Source organism: Solanum dulcamara, chromosome 2 (assembly GCF_947179165.1).
Source record: "Solanum dulcamara chromosome 2, daSolDulc1.2, whole genome shotgun sequence".
NCBI lineage: Eukaryota > Viridiplantae > Streptophyta > Magnoliopsida > Solanales > Solanaceae > Solanum > Solanum dulcamara.
Window position 1 is genome coordinate 75,382,569 of NC_077238.1, and position 15,590 is coordinate 75,398,158.

General features: G+C 34.7%; 2 protein-coding genes across 2 annotated transcripts; both read right to left on the minus strand.

Moving 5' to 3' along the window:
• Positions 1–3,434: 3,434 nt before the first annotated feature.
• Positions 3,435–9,681, minus strand: LOC129880766 (E3 ubiquitin-protein ligase At1g63170-like). The gene is made up of 5 exons (XM_055954955.1): positions 8,878–9,681; positions 6,161–6,280; positions 5,946–6,078; positions 4,101–4,265; positions 3,435–3,998 (listed from the first exon to the last, which is right to left on the minus strand). The coding sequence occupies exons 1-5, from the start codon at positions 9,471–9,473 to the stop codon at positions 3,822–3,824; spliced, it is 1,191 nt and encodes a 396-aa protein (XP_055810930.1). The 5' UTR covers positions 9,474–9,681; the 3' UTR covers positions 3,435–3,821.
• A 1,509-nt stretch (positions 9,682–11,190) lies between these two features.
• On the minus strand, positions 11,191–15,310 carry LOC129880767 (shaggy-related protein kinase epsilon-like). Its single transcript, XM_055954959.1, has 13 exons — positions 14,990–15,310; positions 14,248–14,502; positions 14,066–14,158; positions 13,903–13,962; positions 13,507–13,779; positions 13,271–13,345; positions 13,066–13,122; positions 12,851–12,991; positions 12,503–12,553; positions 12,304–12,399; positions 12,076–12,159; positions 11,747–11,849; positions 11,191–11,663 (listed from the first exon to the last, which is right to left on the minus strand). The coding sequence occupies exons 1-13, from the start codon at positions 15,047–15,049 to the stop codon at positions 11,602–11,604; spliced, it is 1,410 nt and encodes a 469-aa protein (XP_055810934.1). The 5' UTR covers positions 15,050–15,310; the 3' UTR covers positions 11,191–11,601.
• Positions 15,311–15,590: the final 280 nt, after the last annotated feature.

The window sequence follows — 15,590 nt, forward strand, 5'->3', positions numbered from 1 at the left end:
TTTCTGTAAAATGAAGAAAGTGTTTTTGAACACTTATTTTAAGGCAAAACAGCTTAAAAAGGCTAAAAGTAAAAAGCTGAGATTTTCAACTTAAAAAAAGCTTATCCAAACAGGCTTTAAAAACAGTTTATAAGTTGTTTTATATAAGTTAAGTCAAACAGACTTAATTATTTTTTAGGCTTATTTTAAGCACAACTTGACATTAAGTTGATCAGTCAAACACTCAAAAAAACCGAAAATAACTTATAAGCAATTTATAAACTAATCCAAACGGACTCTTATTTCTTGGGTACTATGGGCTGTCACTTTTCTTCATTGTGCTAGGATAGGTCCGAGCTCTTGAAATTTGAATAAATTCGATAGTGAATTGTGAAATTTTGAATCTGTGACGACTCGATTTTGCTAGTCGTAACTGTCATCTAACAAGTTGTTATTCATCCTTAGGTGAACCTTCTCATTATTGAAACCATCATGATTATAATTAAAGAAACTTTCACAAAGTAAAATATAACACATTATCAAGGAATATTTATGTGTATATGAGTACAAAGACATGATGAGCAACTCAATCAATGCAAAATAACGATTAACGATGTCAAATGCACTAATCATATTTTTAGGTCAAGTATAACTCAAAGTCAATGAAAAGGTCAACAAAAGTAAAACTCTAGAGTCAAACCCGAAATAAACTCTAAAATTCGATCACCATAAAATTACGAGTTCAAATATGTTCTTAAAAAATGATTTGAAGACTAACTACTTGGTCAATTTTACAAATTACCTCTTTAGAAAGTTAGATCAATTTTTCCCAGTTTCCTCGTCGAGCGTAATTATAAATGAATGATGTATATTTATGATACTTACTAATCTTGTTGAAAGTGTTTTTTTTTGCGCTAAGTTGTCATTTATTTTGCTTCATTTGATTGATTTGTTTATAAAAATAAAAAAAGATGAATAACCTAGATCGAAGCTCAAAATTGATCAAATATTTATCATATTTGAATGTTGTAAATTTTTAATATGATGTGACACTCAACATTCAAATTCTGGATCGTTTCTGCATATACGATAAAATTATCGTAATAAATATCTTAAAAAATATATTATGATTGATACAATCAGTGGCGGACCCATCTTGTGGTCAAGGGGTTCATCTGAACCCCTTCAGCGGATAAATATACTATTTATACATAGTTAAAATAATTTTTTATGTATATATATAGTAGATATCGAACGTCCTTCGACTAGTTCTTGTGTCTACTTCTTCAGATTTAGCCCATTTGAATCCAAAGTAATTTTGGGCGGGTCATAACCCAACCCAATTTCTGTTTCAGCCTATTTTAATATTTCTAATTTCAACTCAACCCGCCTATTTGACACCCCTACACATTAATAAATAAAATTATGTAGAAGAACAATGTAGAGATATAGAAATAGATACTTACTAGTAGGGCCGTTTCGACCATAAGGTCATTAAAGCAACCGCTTGGGGGCCCAAATTTTTTAGGGCCCCCAATTTTTTCTAAAGAATATATATATATATATATATAGTATTTGTTTACTTTATTTAATGTGGAGGTTGTTGTAATAATTGAGAAATTGAATAGTATTTAATATATTTTGTTACGTGGCTATCTATTTTGTTAACTTATTTATATATTGATAATTATCATGAATCCAAATTACAATTCTTACATTTACCTTTTTTATTCCCCAATCAGTTTTTATTATCTCATTATTGAATATTCTAACGTCTACCAAACGGTCAAACCTTTTGCATTATGCAAAATCTATTGTTGTGTTTATAAAAAGATCAAATTTATTTTTTGATGTATTCTTTAAATTTTAAGCACTACAACAATTCATACTAGTATCATTATATAAAAAAATTAAATTTTGAGGCAGATTCTATTATTCTAACTTTATATTATATTTCTTCATTTAATATTTTCATTGTTAACATTCTTATTTCATAAGGTTACGTACATCCTACCTTCTCGAGACTTCATTTGTAGGATTACGTTAAGTATGTTATAGTTATTCAATTTACATATGAAAGCTAAAAGAAAAAAAGTCTCTCTATGAAATTTGGTTTTAAGCCTCCGAACTTGTTGAGACAGCCCTGCGTACTAGTGGTTGCTATGATAAGAATAGTGACAATGACACTAAGCCTAAGCAATGCCATACTAGAAATAATATTTCACTATTAATAAAAGTTTTTGTTTGAGCATTTCATTGCTTTCCAAAGACCATAATATAGACTTCTCAATAAGTAAACAACCTCTCAAGCATGTACAATAATTGCTTATTTTTATTTAATCTTCTAAGTATTTTTTTTAAACTTGTTTTTAGTTCAAATTTTTTTTAAAGAAATAATGGCTTGACTTAAATTGAGATCCATTTTTTTCTCACAATGTATGTTAGAATTAAAGATGACTCTAATCCAAAGCATTTTATATACTATGCCTTTGACTATAAAAATTTTCTACTAAACTAGCATTGTCCATTAGATTAAGGAAATTAAATGCTTTTTAATTTCTTGTGTGATTAAGGAAATTAAAGGCTTTATATATATAATATAACATGCTATAACTCAGCTAGGTAAGTCAAAGCATTTATACAAGTTTTAAATCATATGTCAAGAAGTAGAACTGTAAATTCTTAAAAGATAATTATGTTTCTCAATAATTAATCTAAACGTGCTAATTAGTACCGTTTTGGGATATATTGGTGATTTTAAAAATAAGCTTAATGTTTTCCAATTACTTATTCTGCTACTTGAATAACAAGTTTAGAAGTTTAATATTCTCTTGATTCAATTTAGTTGTCTTGCTTATTAAAAATAACTAAATTAAAATAATTATTATTTTACCAAATTAAGATATAATTAATTACTTTTTTCTTATTTTATTCTTAATATTAATTATGAAGGGGAGCCTTGGAGTAACTGGTAAAGTTGCTGCCATGTGACCAGGAGGTCACGGGTTCAAGCCTTGGAAACAGCCTCTGGCAGAAATGCAAGGCAAGGCTGCGTACAATAGACCCTTGTGGTCAGGCCCTTCCCCGGACCCCGCGCATAGCGGGAGCTTTAGTGCACCGGGCTGCCCTTTTTATTCTTAATATTAATTATGTTTGGAAATAATAAAATATTAATTACGTAACATAAAAAAAAGATGTGCCATCTTTTTGTATGTATTTGAGTGCGTAGTAAGATGGTCATCGTCGACCATAATATTGTCATCCTTTTGTAAACACCAATACTCTGTAAGTGAAAACTACCATTTTTCTTTTTTCTTTTTTAATATTCCTATCGGTAATTACACTTCGCATGTGATTCAATTAAAAACAAGGGCAATCTAGTGCACTAATAGGCTATGCGATTCAATTAATGAACTAAAAAAGTTTTTGGATGACAATGTCAGTACATGAGATCATTGGGGCCAAATGCAAGGTAAATATACATAATCGTCAAGTAATATAAGTGATGAAAGTATAATACATATTAAAAATGAACATGACCCATTTTTCTGTATATGTAAGAAAACCATAATACGGGCGGGTTAACGAAATCTGGGTTATTTTCAAGCAACATACCCTTGTAAGACATAGTGTGAAGAAACCAAACACAAGGTAAAAGAAAAATACTGATACCTCTACTGATATTATATTGAACACAGAAGTTAACAGCCATATATATACTGAAAAGATATGGGAGCAGAAGTTCTGGGCTGTCTGAAGATTTTCCAGGTTGAAGAGACGATGGAATCCCAGAACCATACCAAGATCTTTAATTTGAAGGATGTATAAGAGGTGGCGATTGCTTATGCTTCTTCACTGCCACTTTGATTGCCATATTTGAGTATATTGAACTTGCAAAGAGGACAGGTCGCATTTATATACAACCACTTGTCTATGCAGGCTGCGTGAAAATGGTGACGACAAGGAAGCTCACGCAGTTCAATTCCATCTTCATAGGAACAAAGGCAAATGCAACATTCCTGCAAATGTAAAGAAAGACTATAACTTCTAAGACTCGGAAAGTTTGAGATACTTTATGAAAAATTCTTGGCTGAGAAAAGACATGTTTCAATAAAACATACAGCATCTTCTGGTGGCAGAACATGTTCAGTGGGTGTATCGGTGTCGCATTCAACCATTACTCCTCCAAATGATTCTTGAATCTCACCATTCTCTTTCTCAAAGTTGCCTAGTCTCTTAAACTTGTATTTAGGCAGTCTTTCAACATCTTCCTTAGTTGCACCTTCCTGTTTCAAGGGAAAAGGAAATTATGAGATATTGGGAACTACCAGGTGAGAGAGAAGATCCACGCAAGAAAAAGCAGTGGGGTTCCATCCCATTTAAAGTGATCTCGCTTGACTAGATTTTCAAGTGGATGAGATCGGTCGAGTGGTCTCAGTTGGAGATGAAATTGCACGTGTTTGTGGATTAAACGAGATTCAAGTTGGGGAATCAATGTGAGGACATCAATTCAAATCCTTTGGGCAAGAGCTGAAATTTCAGTTGCATTTTATTGTACAAGGGTGCAGAGATAGGGACTACAACTTTCTGATTACTTCGACTCTTATTAGAATAATGCACATCTATACATAGTGCGGATGGTATTGTACTATATAAAAGATCTCAACGGTGCACAAGAAAAATCCCCAACAATGCTGATTACAAACCTACCCCATCTTATGTTTCTAAAACAAACTCGGAAGTATGAAATAACCCAAACAAATAGATAATCTGACACAATTTACACCAATTCTTTGAACCATATTGACAAAAACCAATATGTTGTGCACATTGAAAGCCTTCTTTTCTTGATTTATGTCTAACAAGGAGCTCTAACTCCAACAACATAATAAAAAGAACAGCTGCTCCAAAAGATAAACACTATGTTGCTGAATTTGTATGATATGTAACACAAATATATATAGGGACAAAGTCATTCCCCCCCCTCCCCCACTCCTTCCTAAAAAAATGTTATTTTTTTCAGAAGAGGTAGGGGTAGGCCGAAGAAATATTGGGGAGAGGTGATTAGACAAGACATGGCGCAGTTACAGCTTACCAAGGACATGACCTTAGATAGGAGTGTGTGGAGGACCCGCATTAGGATAGAAGGCTAGTACATAGTCGCGTTATCCTACCCTATTAGTAGGCGCATTAGTGCACTATAATTTCCTTTGTGGAGGACTCAGATTAGGATAAAAGGCTAGGTGATTCATCCTTTGCACCATAGTAGTTGTAGTTCTGCCCATTGTTTATTGCCTTTTGATTGCTGCATTGTATTGTTGTTTATAGTTGTGGCGCCGTTGTACTTTGACTGTCTTATCTATCTTATCTTATCTTATTTATTTATAGTAGTTAATGCCTCTTTCTTCCCGTACCACTCTACCACGACTTTCTCTTTTTGCTATTCGTGTTTTCATCTTGTTCTCTATATGCTTGCCCCTATCTGACCTTTTATCTTGTCCTCTCTTAAAGCCAAGGGTCTTTCGGAAACAGCCGCCCTACCTTTCAAGGTGGGGGTTAGGTCTGCGTATACTCTACCCTCCCCAGACCTCACATTGTGGGATTATACTGGGTCTGTTGTTGTTGTTGTTGTTGTTATTCTAAAGTAAAAGATACTAGAACTCTCAGAATCTTTGAACAATGCCATGGGCCGAGAAAATGCATGGCAGATTTTGCAATAAAGAACATCTATGTTTACCATGAGTGAAGAAAGAGGTCTAACTTTAAGCTAACAAAGTACGGAGGTATAAGACTAAACATGCATGATATACTGTTGATACAGAAGCACGAAAATCTTTCCAGAATCTAGGTCCCTCCCTAGTGAGATAGCTTTGGAGCTGATAGTTGTGAATTACATGCCAAAAGGAATGTCATTTGATGTAAATCATGACAATTGATAGAAGTGACAAAAGAATTTACAGATATACCTGATCTCCCACTGCATATAAGATTGCAATGATACATGGGAGACAGCAGCAAACAGCAATTCCAATGATACAAGCCAGAGTAACACATATAACAACAAAAAACACATCAAACGCCAGATATGTGATACAAAGCCTGCAAAAGACACCATGTAAATTAACATAAAGTATAAGTAAAAGAAAATGAGGCAGAGCTAGAGCCTAGTTTTGAGATAAACCAGTAAAGTTGAGGTGCATCATGGGTCATAGTCTGGCCACCAGCAGATACCCAATAGAACCCAATTATCCACCAAATGAAAGAAAACATGGTGTTTGCAGACTCCAGATGCTTGGCAACACTGAAACAATAAATCAAGAATCAGTGATACATTAGTAGGCACAAATATGCAGTTTTATTCTTCTCGAAACATTAAAAAAAAAATAGAACTAGGTTTCAACCATTTAGTCATGCATTGAGAACAACCTTCGTTTTTCACAGCTGACATCAGTTTGAATATCCCCACTTGTGGGATGCACTAGGTATGTTGTTTCGGTATCAGTTTGAATAACTTTGAGATTCATGTTCGACTATCCTGTTCAGCAGTCTACTGGATGTTATTTCACAAATAGACCAGTAAGCCTATTCCTTCAAATGGAAACTAGAGCATCAGTGACATGGATGCACATTTCAGCACCCGAGAAGTTTTGAATTAAGTTTACTTTTGAGTTACACTATAGTAATAAGGATTGTTGTGTAGCACCAAGTGAGTTTATGCATGTTAGAGACATAATTAGATAAATAAAAGTGTGCATTTTATAACAGGTTAAGCTTTTAGATGAGCACACACTTTAACATGGTATCAGAGCATAGCAGCCAGAGATCCTCGATTCGAGTCTCACCGCCACTCATTATCAAGAAGATTTTCCACATGCTTCCCATGAAAAACAACCAGGCCTACATGTGAAGGGTGTGTTGAATACATAATTAAATAAATAAAAATGTGCTCTCTTTAACATCTTAAGACGGTCATCAAAAAAAAATGACATGATCACACACTTTAACAATGCAAAATTAAGAATAGAAACTAGCACTAAATTCATCTGAGCACACCAAAAATACATAGCCTTAGCTAATTTAATACCACTGTATAGTTAATTAGCCAAATTAACTCGTGATTTATGCATAAATCTACAATCGGAGATATTGATCAGAACCTACACTTTTCTGTTTAGGTAACATATGTCTCCCATTAGCAAAGTCTCTAGAAGTAAAGCCTCCCCTGCCCTCACAATTCCAATAGGAGAGATTCCCATCAGATTGTTTCTCAAAATGAAGCCTCTAGTGCCTCTCCAACCAAATAGGCCAACATTGACGCAGCAGATTTATGCAATGATTACCTATGATAAAGCCATTCATACAATAAATAACCAAGCTATCTAAGAAAGAACATCTGCAGCCATCAGAAAACCACAATCCAGATGTCATCTTTCTGCACTACTCTGGCTATCCCAATTACTAGTAAAATGATTACCTCAGCCTCGATCTTGAAAAAAGACGGTACAGAGTAAACCAATTGATACATTTATCAGAATACACAGTTTTTCAGCTGGCTATTATGTTAGCTGTAGCGTGCGTTCCCTTCTTCTCTGGCCTTGGAAAGATTTTTCAATATTTTCTTATTATGACGTGGTCAGAGTCCTGAAACATCCTTCCTTTGTATAAGGAATCCTCTTGGTTGGTCGAAGCTAGAAGACGGCTGGACAAACTTCTATTTTGCATAAGGGAAGTAAGATTCACACATAGATTACTGCTATCCGAAAATCTCTTTCTATGTTATCTAGCAGGGGCGGGCTTTCCTATAGTAGTTCTGCTGCGGCCTCTAAATGGTCGTCACAAAAGATTCCAAGCCCTTCCAAAACCAGATTGTACACATCCAACCGATTCCTTAATTATAGGCCGAGGCTGAGCCAGAATTTTAGGTTTATGGGTTCTGAATTTTAAGACAAGACAATGACCTAATGTATAACAATCCCAAACTAACCAATAAGAACCGACACTTAATGTATTATAAAAAACGACAAACTAAATATGGCAATCTACTTAAATACTATATAAATATAAGTACTATCACTATAATTGCACTCGACAGTTGTCATGTTTTGAAAACAATAAATAACCGCTGGCACAGCAATAAGACAATTTGCTTTTTTGGTTAATTATCAAAAAAAAATTGATGACAAGCAAAATCTGCAACTAGGCAAGTCCGGTGCGACAAGCTCGACCCAGAAGGCAAACCTCTTGTTTTCACTGGCAAGGGATTTCAAACTTGAGACCTCCAACATGGAGGTCCCAAATCCAAACCACTGGGCAACCCCGAAGGTTGGTTTATTATCAATTTTATGTTGTTTTTTCCCTCAAAAAACTGCATATAGAAAGAAAAATAAAGACCTACGAGAAACTAGAAGAGAGTATTGAATATTCTCTTTCAGGAAGAGGAGCATATATGGCAAGAAAACAACTACAAATGACGCACAACTATCATGTTTATAACCCATATATCCTAGGGGAAACGAGAGCTTTGCAGTCCGTGGACTCACCACTATCCACTTGTTTTTGTATGTCGTTTCAAACATTAAAAACTAGTATATATTTGTTTCTTGAGTTTTTAGTACAAATACAGGGTCGACGCAAAAGATACTGGGTCTAGCCCTGGTTATAAGTATTTTCTACGGGTTGCCACTCTTTCAACCATTCTACATAAACTAGCTTCAGAGTTCAATTAATAACACTAAACCAACTTACCCAAAGCTAGAAAGAACATCAAGCAATTTCTTATTCATCAAGCATCCACAAAAGCGAGAATTACCAACAACGATAATTTAAAATCTTAACTTACTTTATAATGAAACAACAGTTATTTGAATAGTTTAAATAAATAGGGATATCATATGATACCTAGTGTCATCCTCATTTTGACTCCTCTCCGGTGAATAATCACCAGACTCCCCTCCGTCACTCTCCGAATTCAAATTCCCAACTCCGCTATTCCAACTAGCATTACCGCTTCTCTGCCCAGAATTACTCAAATTTCCAGAGGAATCCCTTAACCGTCGTCGTCTATACTCAACGAAAACACAAACCATATGAAGCACACTCTGTAAAGCATATCCAACAATCCAAAGCCTTAAAGGCATAGAAGGAGACTCATTTCGGCTCAGTACAAGCACAGAAATCGATACAATTACAAAAGCTAAGTTCCATAAAAGATCTAATATCACTATAGGTTTTGAGTAAGCCCAGTCACTTTGCCGTTCCTCGATTTGCTCAGCCGCGGCTTCTCTGACTCGCATCGACGGCTCGCGCATCAATCGGCGGCTGCTTGCACGACGTAGAAATCCAGCAGCTCCTCGGAGACTTGGACGGCGACGGAACGAACGTCGGTTCCGGGAATTCTGGCTAGTAAGGAACGGCGTCGTATCAATTCCGCCACCGTCATTGGGGCTAACGTCGGCGTTAGGTATGTTATCATTGGCGGCTGTTGCCGTGGACATCGCCGGAAAATTTGTGTGGTAAATACGGACAGGAATTTGAAGTTTGTTTTCTGGTAGGGTTGATTTTCAGACAAAATGGTGATTTCAAATTCGGATTAGGAAAGTGAAATGACGCATTTCTTGGGCACACGCGCCAGAGAGTATAGAAAGGGATGTATTCGATTTTGCAGCTGCGCTAAGTGAAACCCGCCAAATAACACGCTTCTGTTACTTTCCTTAATAATTTTATTTCTTATTATTGTCCTAGGATTGCGTGGAGGTGAGACTTGATATTTTAAAACTTTCAATTATATTATGTGAAGAAGAAGAATGGCTAATCAAAAACTCTCTCGGTCATAATATGAAAGTTGAGGAGATGAGGGATGTTGAAATAGATGTGTGGCATATTAAGAGAGATAATATTAGGAATAAAGATATTTGGGACAAGGTTAGAGTGGACTGGATTAGGGGCGGATCCACGTGTAGTTGAAGGGTTCATCCGAACTCCCTTCATTAAAAAATTACACTGTATATATAAGATAATTTTTTTAATTTATGTGTATATATTTAACATTGAACCCCTTGAGCATAAGCCAAAGGACTAGCTCAGTGGCAAATGGGGTACAATATTTCCCCTTAGCATGTCTCAGCTCGTGGGTTCGAATCTGAATAAGCATATTTTTTTTTTCTGATTAGCGTGTTTAATTTTTTTTGAACCCCCTTCATAAAATTTCTGGGTCCGCCACTGGACTGGATAGAGCAAAAAATGTGAGAAATGAAGCTGAGATGGTTCGGATATGTCCCAAGGAGATGCACATATGCCCCAATGCAGAAATATGAAAAGGTTGACTATGGATGGTTTCAAGAGATGTAAAGGTAAGTCAAAAAAATATTGAAGAGGTTGATAGAATATTACGCAGTTTTAACTTACCGAATGCATGACCTTAGATAGGAAGTTATAGAGGACACGAATCAAGGTAGTTAGATAGTTAACTACCGTATTCCACTTATACTTCTATACAATTAGATGTATTTTTAGTCTTAGTATTACCCAAATTTATCCAATTTTTACCAAATTTTCAGTTTTAATTTCTGTATGTTCTTTTACAATTTTTCAGTACATAATAAAATTATTACTCACTTTGTTTTAATTTGTTTGACCTAATTTTCTTTTTAGTCCGTTCAAAGAAAATAACCCTTTCCTTTTTTAGCAACTCTTTAATTTCAATTTTTTCTTATGACATGTTTAAGATCATACGATTAAACAATATTTTAACACGTTTGACATATCTTTAACTTAAGACCACAAAATTTAAAATTTTTCATTTTCTTAAATCTTGTGCCAAACCAAAATAGGTCAAGCAAATTGAAACGAAGAAAGTATTTTTCTTTATTATAACAAAATATAACATATCAAATTTAAAAAATGATATTTTTGAGAATATTTAAAAAAATTCTCATAAATCAATTTACACTACACTTCAACTCAATTTCTCATAGACCGAAACAAACTGAGCTAATTCCTATCAATATTCGGCTCAATCTTGGACAGATTGGTCAGGCTAGTTTCGTCACCCCATATTTTTTCGTACACATTCGTCCATTTTTAGGGATAACCCTTTCTTGTCCAAACACAAAATGGAAAATAAAATGTCCATATGCAATATAGAGAATCTAGACAGACAGAGATTCGTACTGAGACTATTTAGTTGGTTCTAAAGAGACATTAGAGAATACGTAAAAGTAATGAAATTCACATTCCTATAAGGCAAGTGGAAGAAATCAAAATGATATACACAAAAATAAACCTATTTCAACTAGTAATCCTGTTTGGAAGAACCTACTGATCTTCTGAATGCCCACAAACTAGATGTTGGATTGTAACAAAAAAAAATTAAAAGATGTGAACTCATCTAGAACTACCTAGGGCATTCAACACTAACACACCAACTTAATAAATAAAAGAATTTCATAGTGTGAACCTAACTCTGATCATTAGCAAATGAATCTTTCTGCATGCACGTTACCATCCTTGCCTTGGAATTATAAGATATTACGAAGGCTGGCCTAGAACATAGCCGCATTTGATGCAGTAGAACACTACTGATCACAGGGAAAATAGACCCTCTCAAAAACTCATTTGCAAAATTCACTTCCTCGTATGCTCAGAAATAAGGCGTTGTCTCAGTTCAGTAGGTGCACCAGAAAGTTCTGCATTAGGCTTACTACAGTCAGACAGGGCGAAATAATTATAACAATAAAGTTAGGAAAAAAAAAAGGAAATTCAGCTCAACCTTGAGGTGTAAAGTTGAATAGAGGTGGCAAAGGTCGTCCATTTGGTAAGCAAGCATTTGGTTCCCTCAGAGCATCAAAGAAAGGGTGTGCACATGCCTCCAACTGAAAATGAATATAAAGCTTACGACTCATTCAAGATGCCTCATCATATCAAATCCAAAAAGGAGTCCACATGCATGTTTCTAACATAATACTTGTGAAATATGGTCACCCTCTCAGCAGGCTTCATAAACTTATTGATTGTCCACAAGTAGTTAATGCGTGTTTTCTCATTGACTACTTTCAAGCTTTATTCTAACAGCAGAAAAAGGCCAAGTCATTCACTTACAGCAGTACAGCGTAGAGTTGGTGAATATTGCAGCAGCCTTGACGCTAGATCTACTGCTTCAGGAGGAATTCTTCTCTGAAATATCTGCAAAATATTCAGATTTAATCAGCACCTTAGCCTATGAGTGAGTGCACTTGGAAGAGATAGAGGGTCAAAGAACTTTATCAAGGAGAACAAACAAAAGAAACTAAGAAAAAAATATACACTAGTTAATAATTTGTAACAAACCTTGTGCCACGGGTGAGCTTTGATTTGAGGAAACTTGAACTCTGTATAGTTTGGATTCATGCACCTAATTTCCTCTCTAGTTGGTGTCCCCAAAATCTAGAATGGATTAAGTACATCAAGACCATAAACAACAGAATGAAACTTAACAGATACTGCTTTAACAATGGGTGATGAAAGCTAGTGTCCCATAATAGCATACCTTGATGATCTCCACCAGCTGATCAACACTACTTTCTCCAGGGAAAAGAGGCTAAACATAGTGCAGAATTCAATGCATCAGTCTAAGTTTATACCAGTGTAACTCAAAATATGATGCTCACAAGAAAAGAAAAAAATTAAAACTTTTATAGGCAAGTCTATCGTGATCCAAAAAAATTAATCAACTTGCAATTAGGGAACATTTAGGTTCAAGCACTTAAATATCTACCTCAGTAAAAGAGAGGTATCATAGAAACCAAATCTATGTGCAGGTGTAAGAAAAAATTACCAACTTTCTACAGCTAATATCAAAAAGAGTGAGAAAATAGGCAGGATGAATTCAACTCACCTGTCCCAAAAGTAGCTCAGCGAAAACGCAACCAGCTGACCACATATCAATTGCAGTTGTGTACTCTGTAGCCCCAAAGATCAATTCAGGCGATCTATAATACCGAGAACAAATGTAGGCTATATTGGGCTCCCCAGGCACCTATGGCAAGGACAAAAGTCTTTAGTAGATGCAAACACCTAGGAAAACTTAGTTCTCAAAAGAACAGCACATACCAGCTTCTTTGCACTTCCAAAATCACAGATCTTTAACTGTTGAGTGTGTGGATTAACCTGTAGCAATAGTTAAAACAATAATGCTGCAAATAGTTAGAGCTGAAGGAAGAAGAATGAAGGAAGAGGAAAAGCAATTGTCTCAGATAATCAAGGAAATGGAAGAGCTGCAAACACCTAGAAGCAAAGGAACATAATGAAAGCTTACCAAAAGATTCTGAGGTTTAATATCACGGTGACATACCCCAATTACATTGTGCATGTAATTCAGAGCCCGACATAGCTGCACAATGATAATTATGAGAAAGAAATTAAGTTATAACTTCTGAAGAATCAAGATAATTCATAATAGAGCTAACAAGATTACATATTTCAGAAGTCCAAAATTTTTCTTACTTACACAAAGTTCCTACATATAAAAGTAAGAAATAGCCAAATGCTTACCTGGTACATGTACAATTTAACATATATGATGGGCATGTGATGGTTCACTTGGCTGTAGTGCCTTGAAACTCGGTACACAGTTTCAGACACATACTCCAGAACAAGGTTAAGGTAAACCTCATTCTTCTCAGTAGTAGAATAGAAACAGTGCCTCAGGTGAACAGTATTAGGATGATCAAGCATGCGCATGATTTGTAGTTCCCTGTTCTTGTATCTCCTATCTTGTAAGACCTTCTTTATTGCGACAGATTCACCTGTCTCTAAGCACTTGGCCTAAGAATTACCAAAAAAATAAAAGAAAAAAAAGAGCAATCGTCAATCAGAGCCACCCATACAACTTCAATGCTTCCAAATAAACACCTAATCCTTCCTACTGAACATCAAACACAATTTTACCTGAAATACAACTCCAAATGAACCCGTACCCACTACACGTTCAGCCATGTAAGACAGTGTCTGGGACAATTATATGAAAGTTATTAATTGATTAAAGCCCAAATACACAATGAATCACAAGCCATCACATCTAAGTTTGTTCAATTATGAAGATGAAACTTACCTGTTTCTTCTGTCCATTTCGATCACTCAAAGTAGTCACAATTATCTGCCCTGTTTCTGTTCCGTTACCACTAATAACAGTAGGCTCCATATCCTAAAATTAAGTAGCATTTTAGTATATCATAAAGAAGGATTCTCCATAAACAAAAAGCAACAAGATGTGCTGTATAAATAAGAAGTTACCTTTAAGTCATCCTCATGGCCATAAGAGTTTTTGTCTCTAATTTTCATTTCACTCATTTCTTTTGGAAGCTCCTTATTTCCAGATTTTTCTTGCCTAGTATTGACAGTCAATGTACTAGCATCACTTCCCTCGGATGTAGAAGTCACATCATCCTTCGGCGCTATAGTACCTGGCTCTTCCAATTGAATTTCAATATCAACCCTGTGATCTACTTCTTGCTCAATCTTTAGTCTCTTTAGGCTAATATCCCCTCCCTATTAAATTAGTGAAAATATGAGAATGCACTTAAATCCAGACCCTGCTTATGGGATTATACCGAGTACGTTGTTGTTGATAAATTGACAATGCACTTAAATCACATAAAGAGAAACAATAAAAATGTCTTCAAGGATCAAAGCTCTCAAAAACAATCTCAGCATTAATTTAAACATTGTCTTAAGAGGACTACCCAAAAAATACATATCATATTACAGAGTTAATACATGAGATTGTTCTATCACCATCTTTAGCAATGGTAAGTTTACCAAACTTTGTATCATTAACAAGCTAATAGTGTACAAATAAGCATAAAAAGATAACTATTCAAGGCAATGTTTCTAGTCAAAAAGCCCTAAAATAATAATAATAAAAAATTAAAAATCCTGCTACACAAATCAACAAAAACGAAGCAAACAAATCATATTTAGAAAAAAAAAATCCATAAATTTTCATATGAGATGAAAAACAGAGGGAGAAAATTACAGGATCGGAAACGGAAGATCGTCCAGAAGCAATGCTCTTGAGGCGACGCATCACATTCATCTCTTTTCTTCTTCTTCTTCTTCTTTTTTTCGATTTATTCAAACCCTAACCAGAAATTCTCTTCTGAAATTCCAAAATTTGTTTCTCCTTTCTCTCTTTTCTTTATCAGAAACAAAAGGTTTCTGAAAAAAAGAGAGAAGGCGAAGAACAACAAACAAGAAATTGATATACAGAAGAAGAAGAAGATACAACAAATATATATCTCCTCTCTTTCTTCTCCTTTCTGCGTTCAACAAAAAGGAGACAAAGGGGGAGAAATATTGAAAACGAAATTGCTCTGACCAAAACAGAGAAAAAAAAAAGAAGATAAATATTATACTCCTTGATAGCAATTTATTTGTCCCATTTTAATTTTGATTCAAATTTTTAAATTTTAATTTTTGAATGAGGACAAATTCTATTTTTTGAAATGAATATTAATCGTACACTTCCTTTCTCTTAATTAATACTTTTCGTGTTTTTTTAATTCTCATGATAAAGTTTTACATAATTTTAAAAAAAATATTAATTGAGAGTATTATTTGATTAATATACTTCTTAT

Coding starts and splice junctions, on each gene's coding strand:
- LOC129880766 (XM_055954955.1), bottom strand. CDS start 9,473: ATGTCCACGGCAACAGCCGCCAATGATAACATACCTAACGCCGACGTT. Junction 6,079..6,160: donor GATGCACCTCAACTTTACTG/GTTTATCTCAAA, acceptor TGTCTTTTGCAG/GCTTTGTATCACATATCTGG. Junction 3,999..4,100: donor TTCTGCCACCAGAAGATGCT/GTATGTTTTATT, acceptor TTACATTTGCAG/GAATGTTGCATTTGCCTTTG.
- LOC129880767 (XM_055954959.1), bottom strand. CDS start 15,049: ATGAATGTGATGCGTCGCCTCAAGAGCATTGCTTCTGGACGATCTTCC. Junction 12,400..12,502: donor AGCTGGTGGAGATCATCAAG/GTATGCTATTAT, acceptor AATCCATTCTAG/ATTTTGGGGACACCAACTAG. Junction 11,664..11,746: donor ATTCAACTTTACACCTCAAG/GTTGAGCTGAAT, acceptor AGCCTAATGCAG/AACTTTCTGGTGCACCTACT.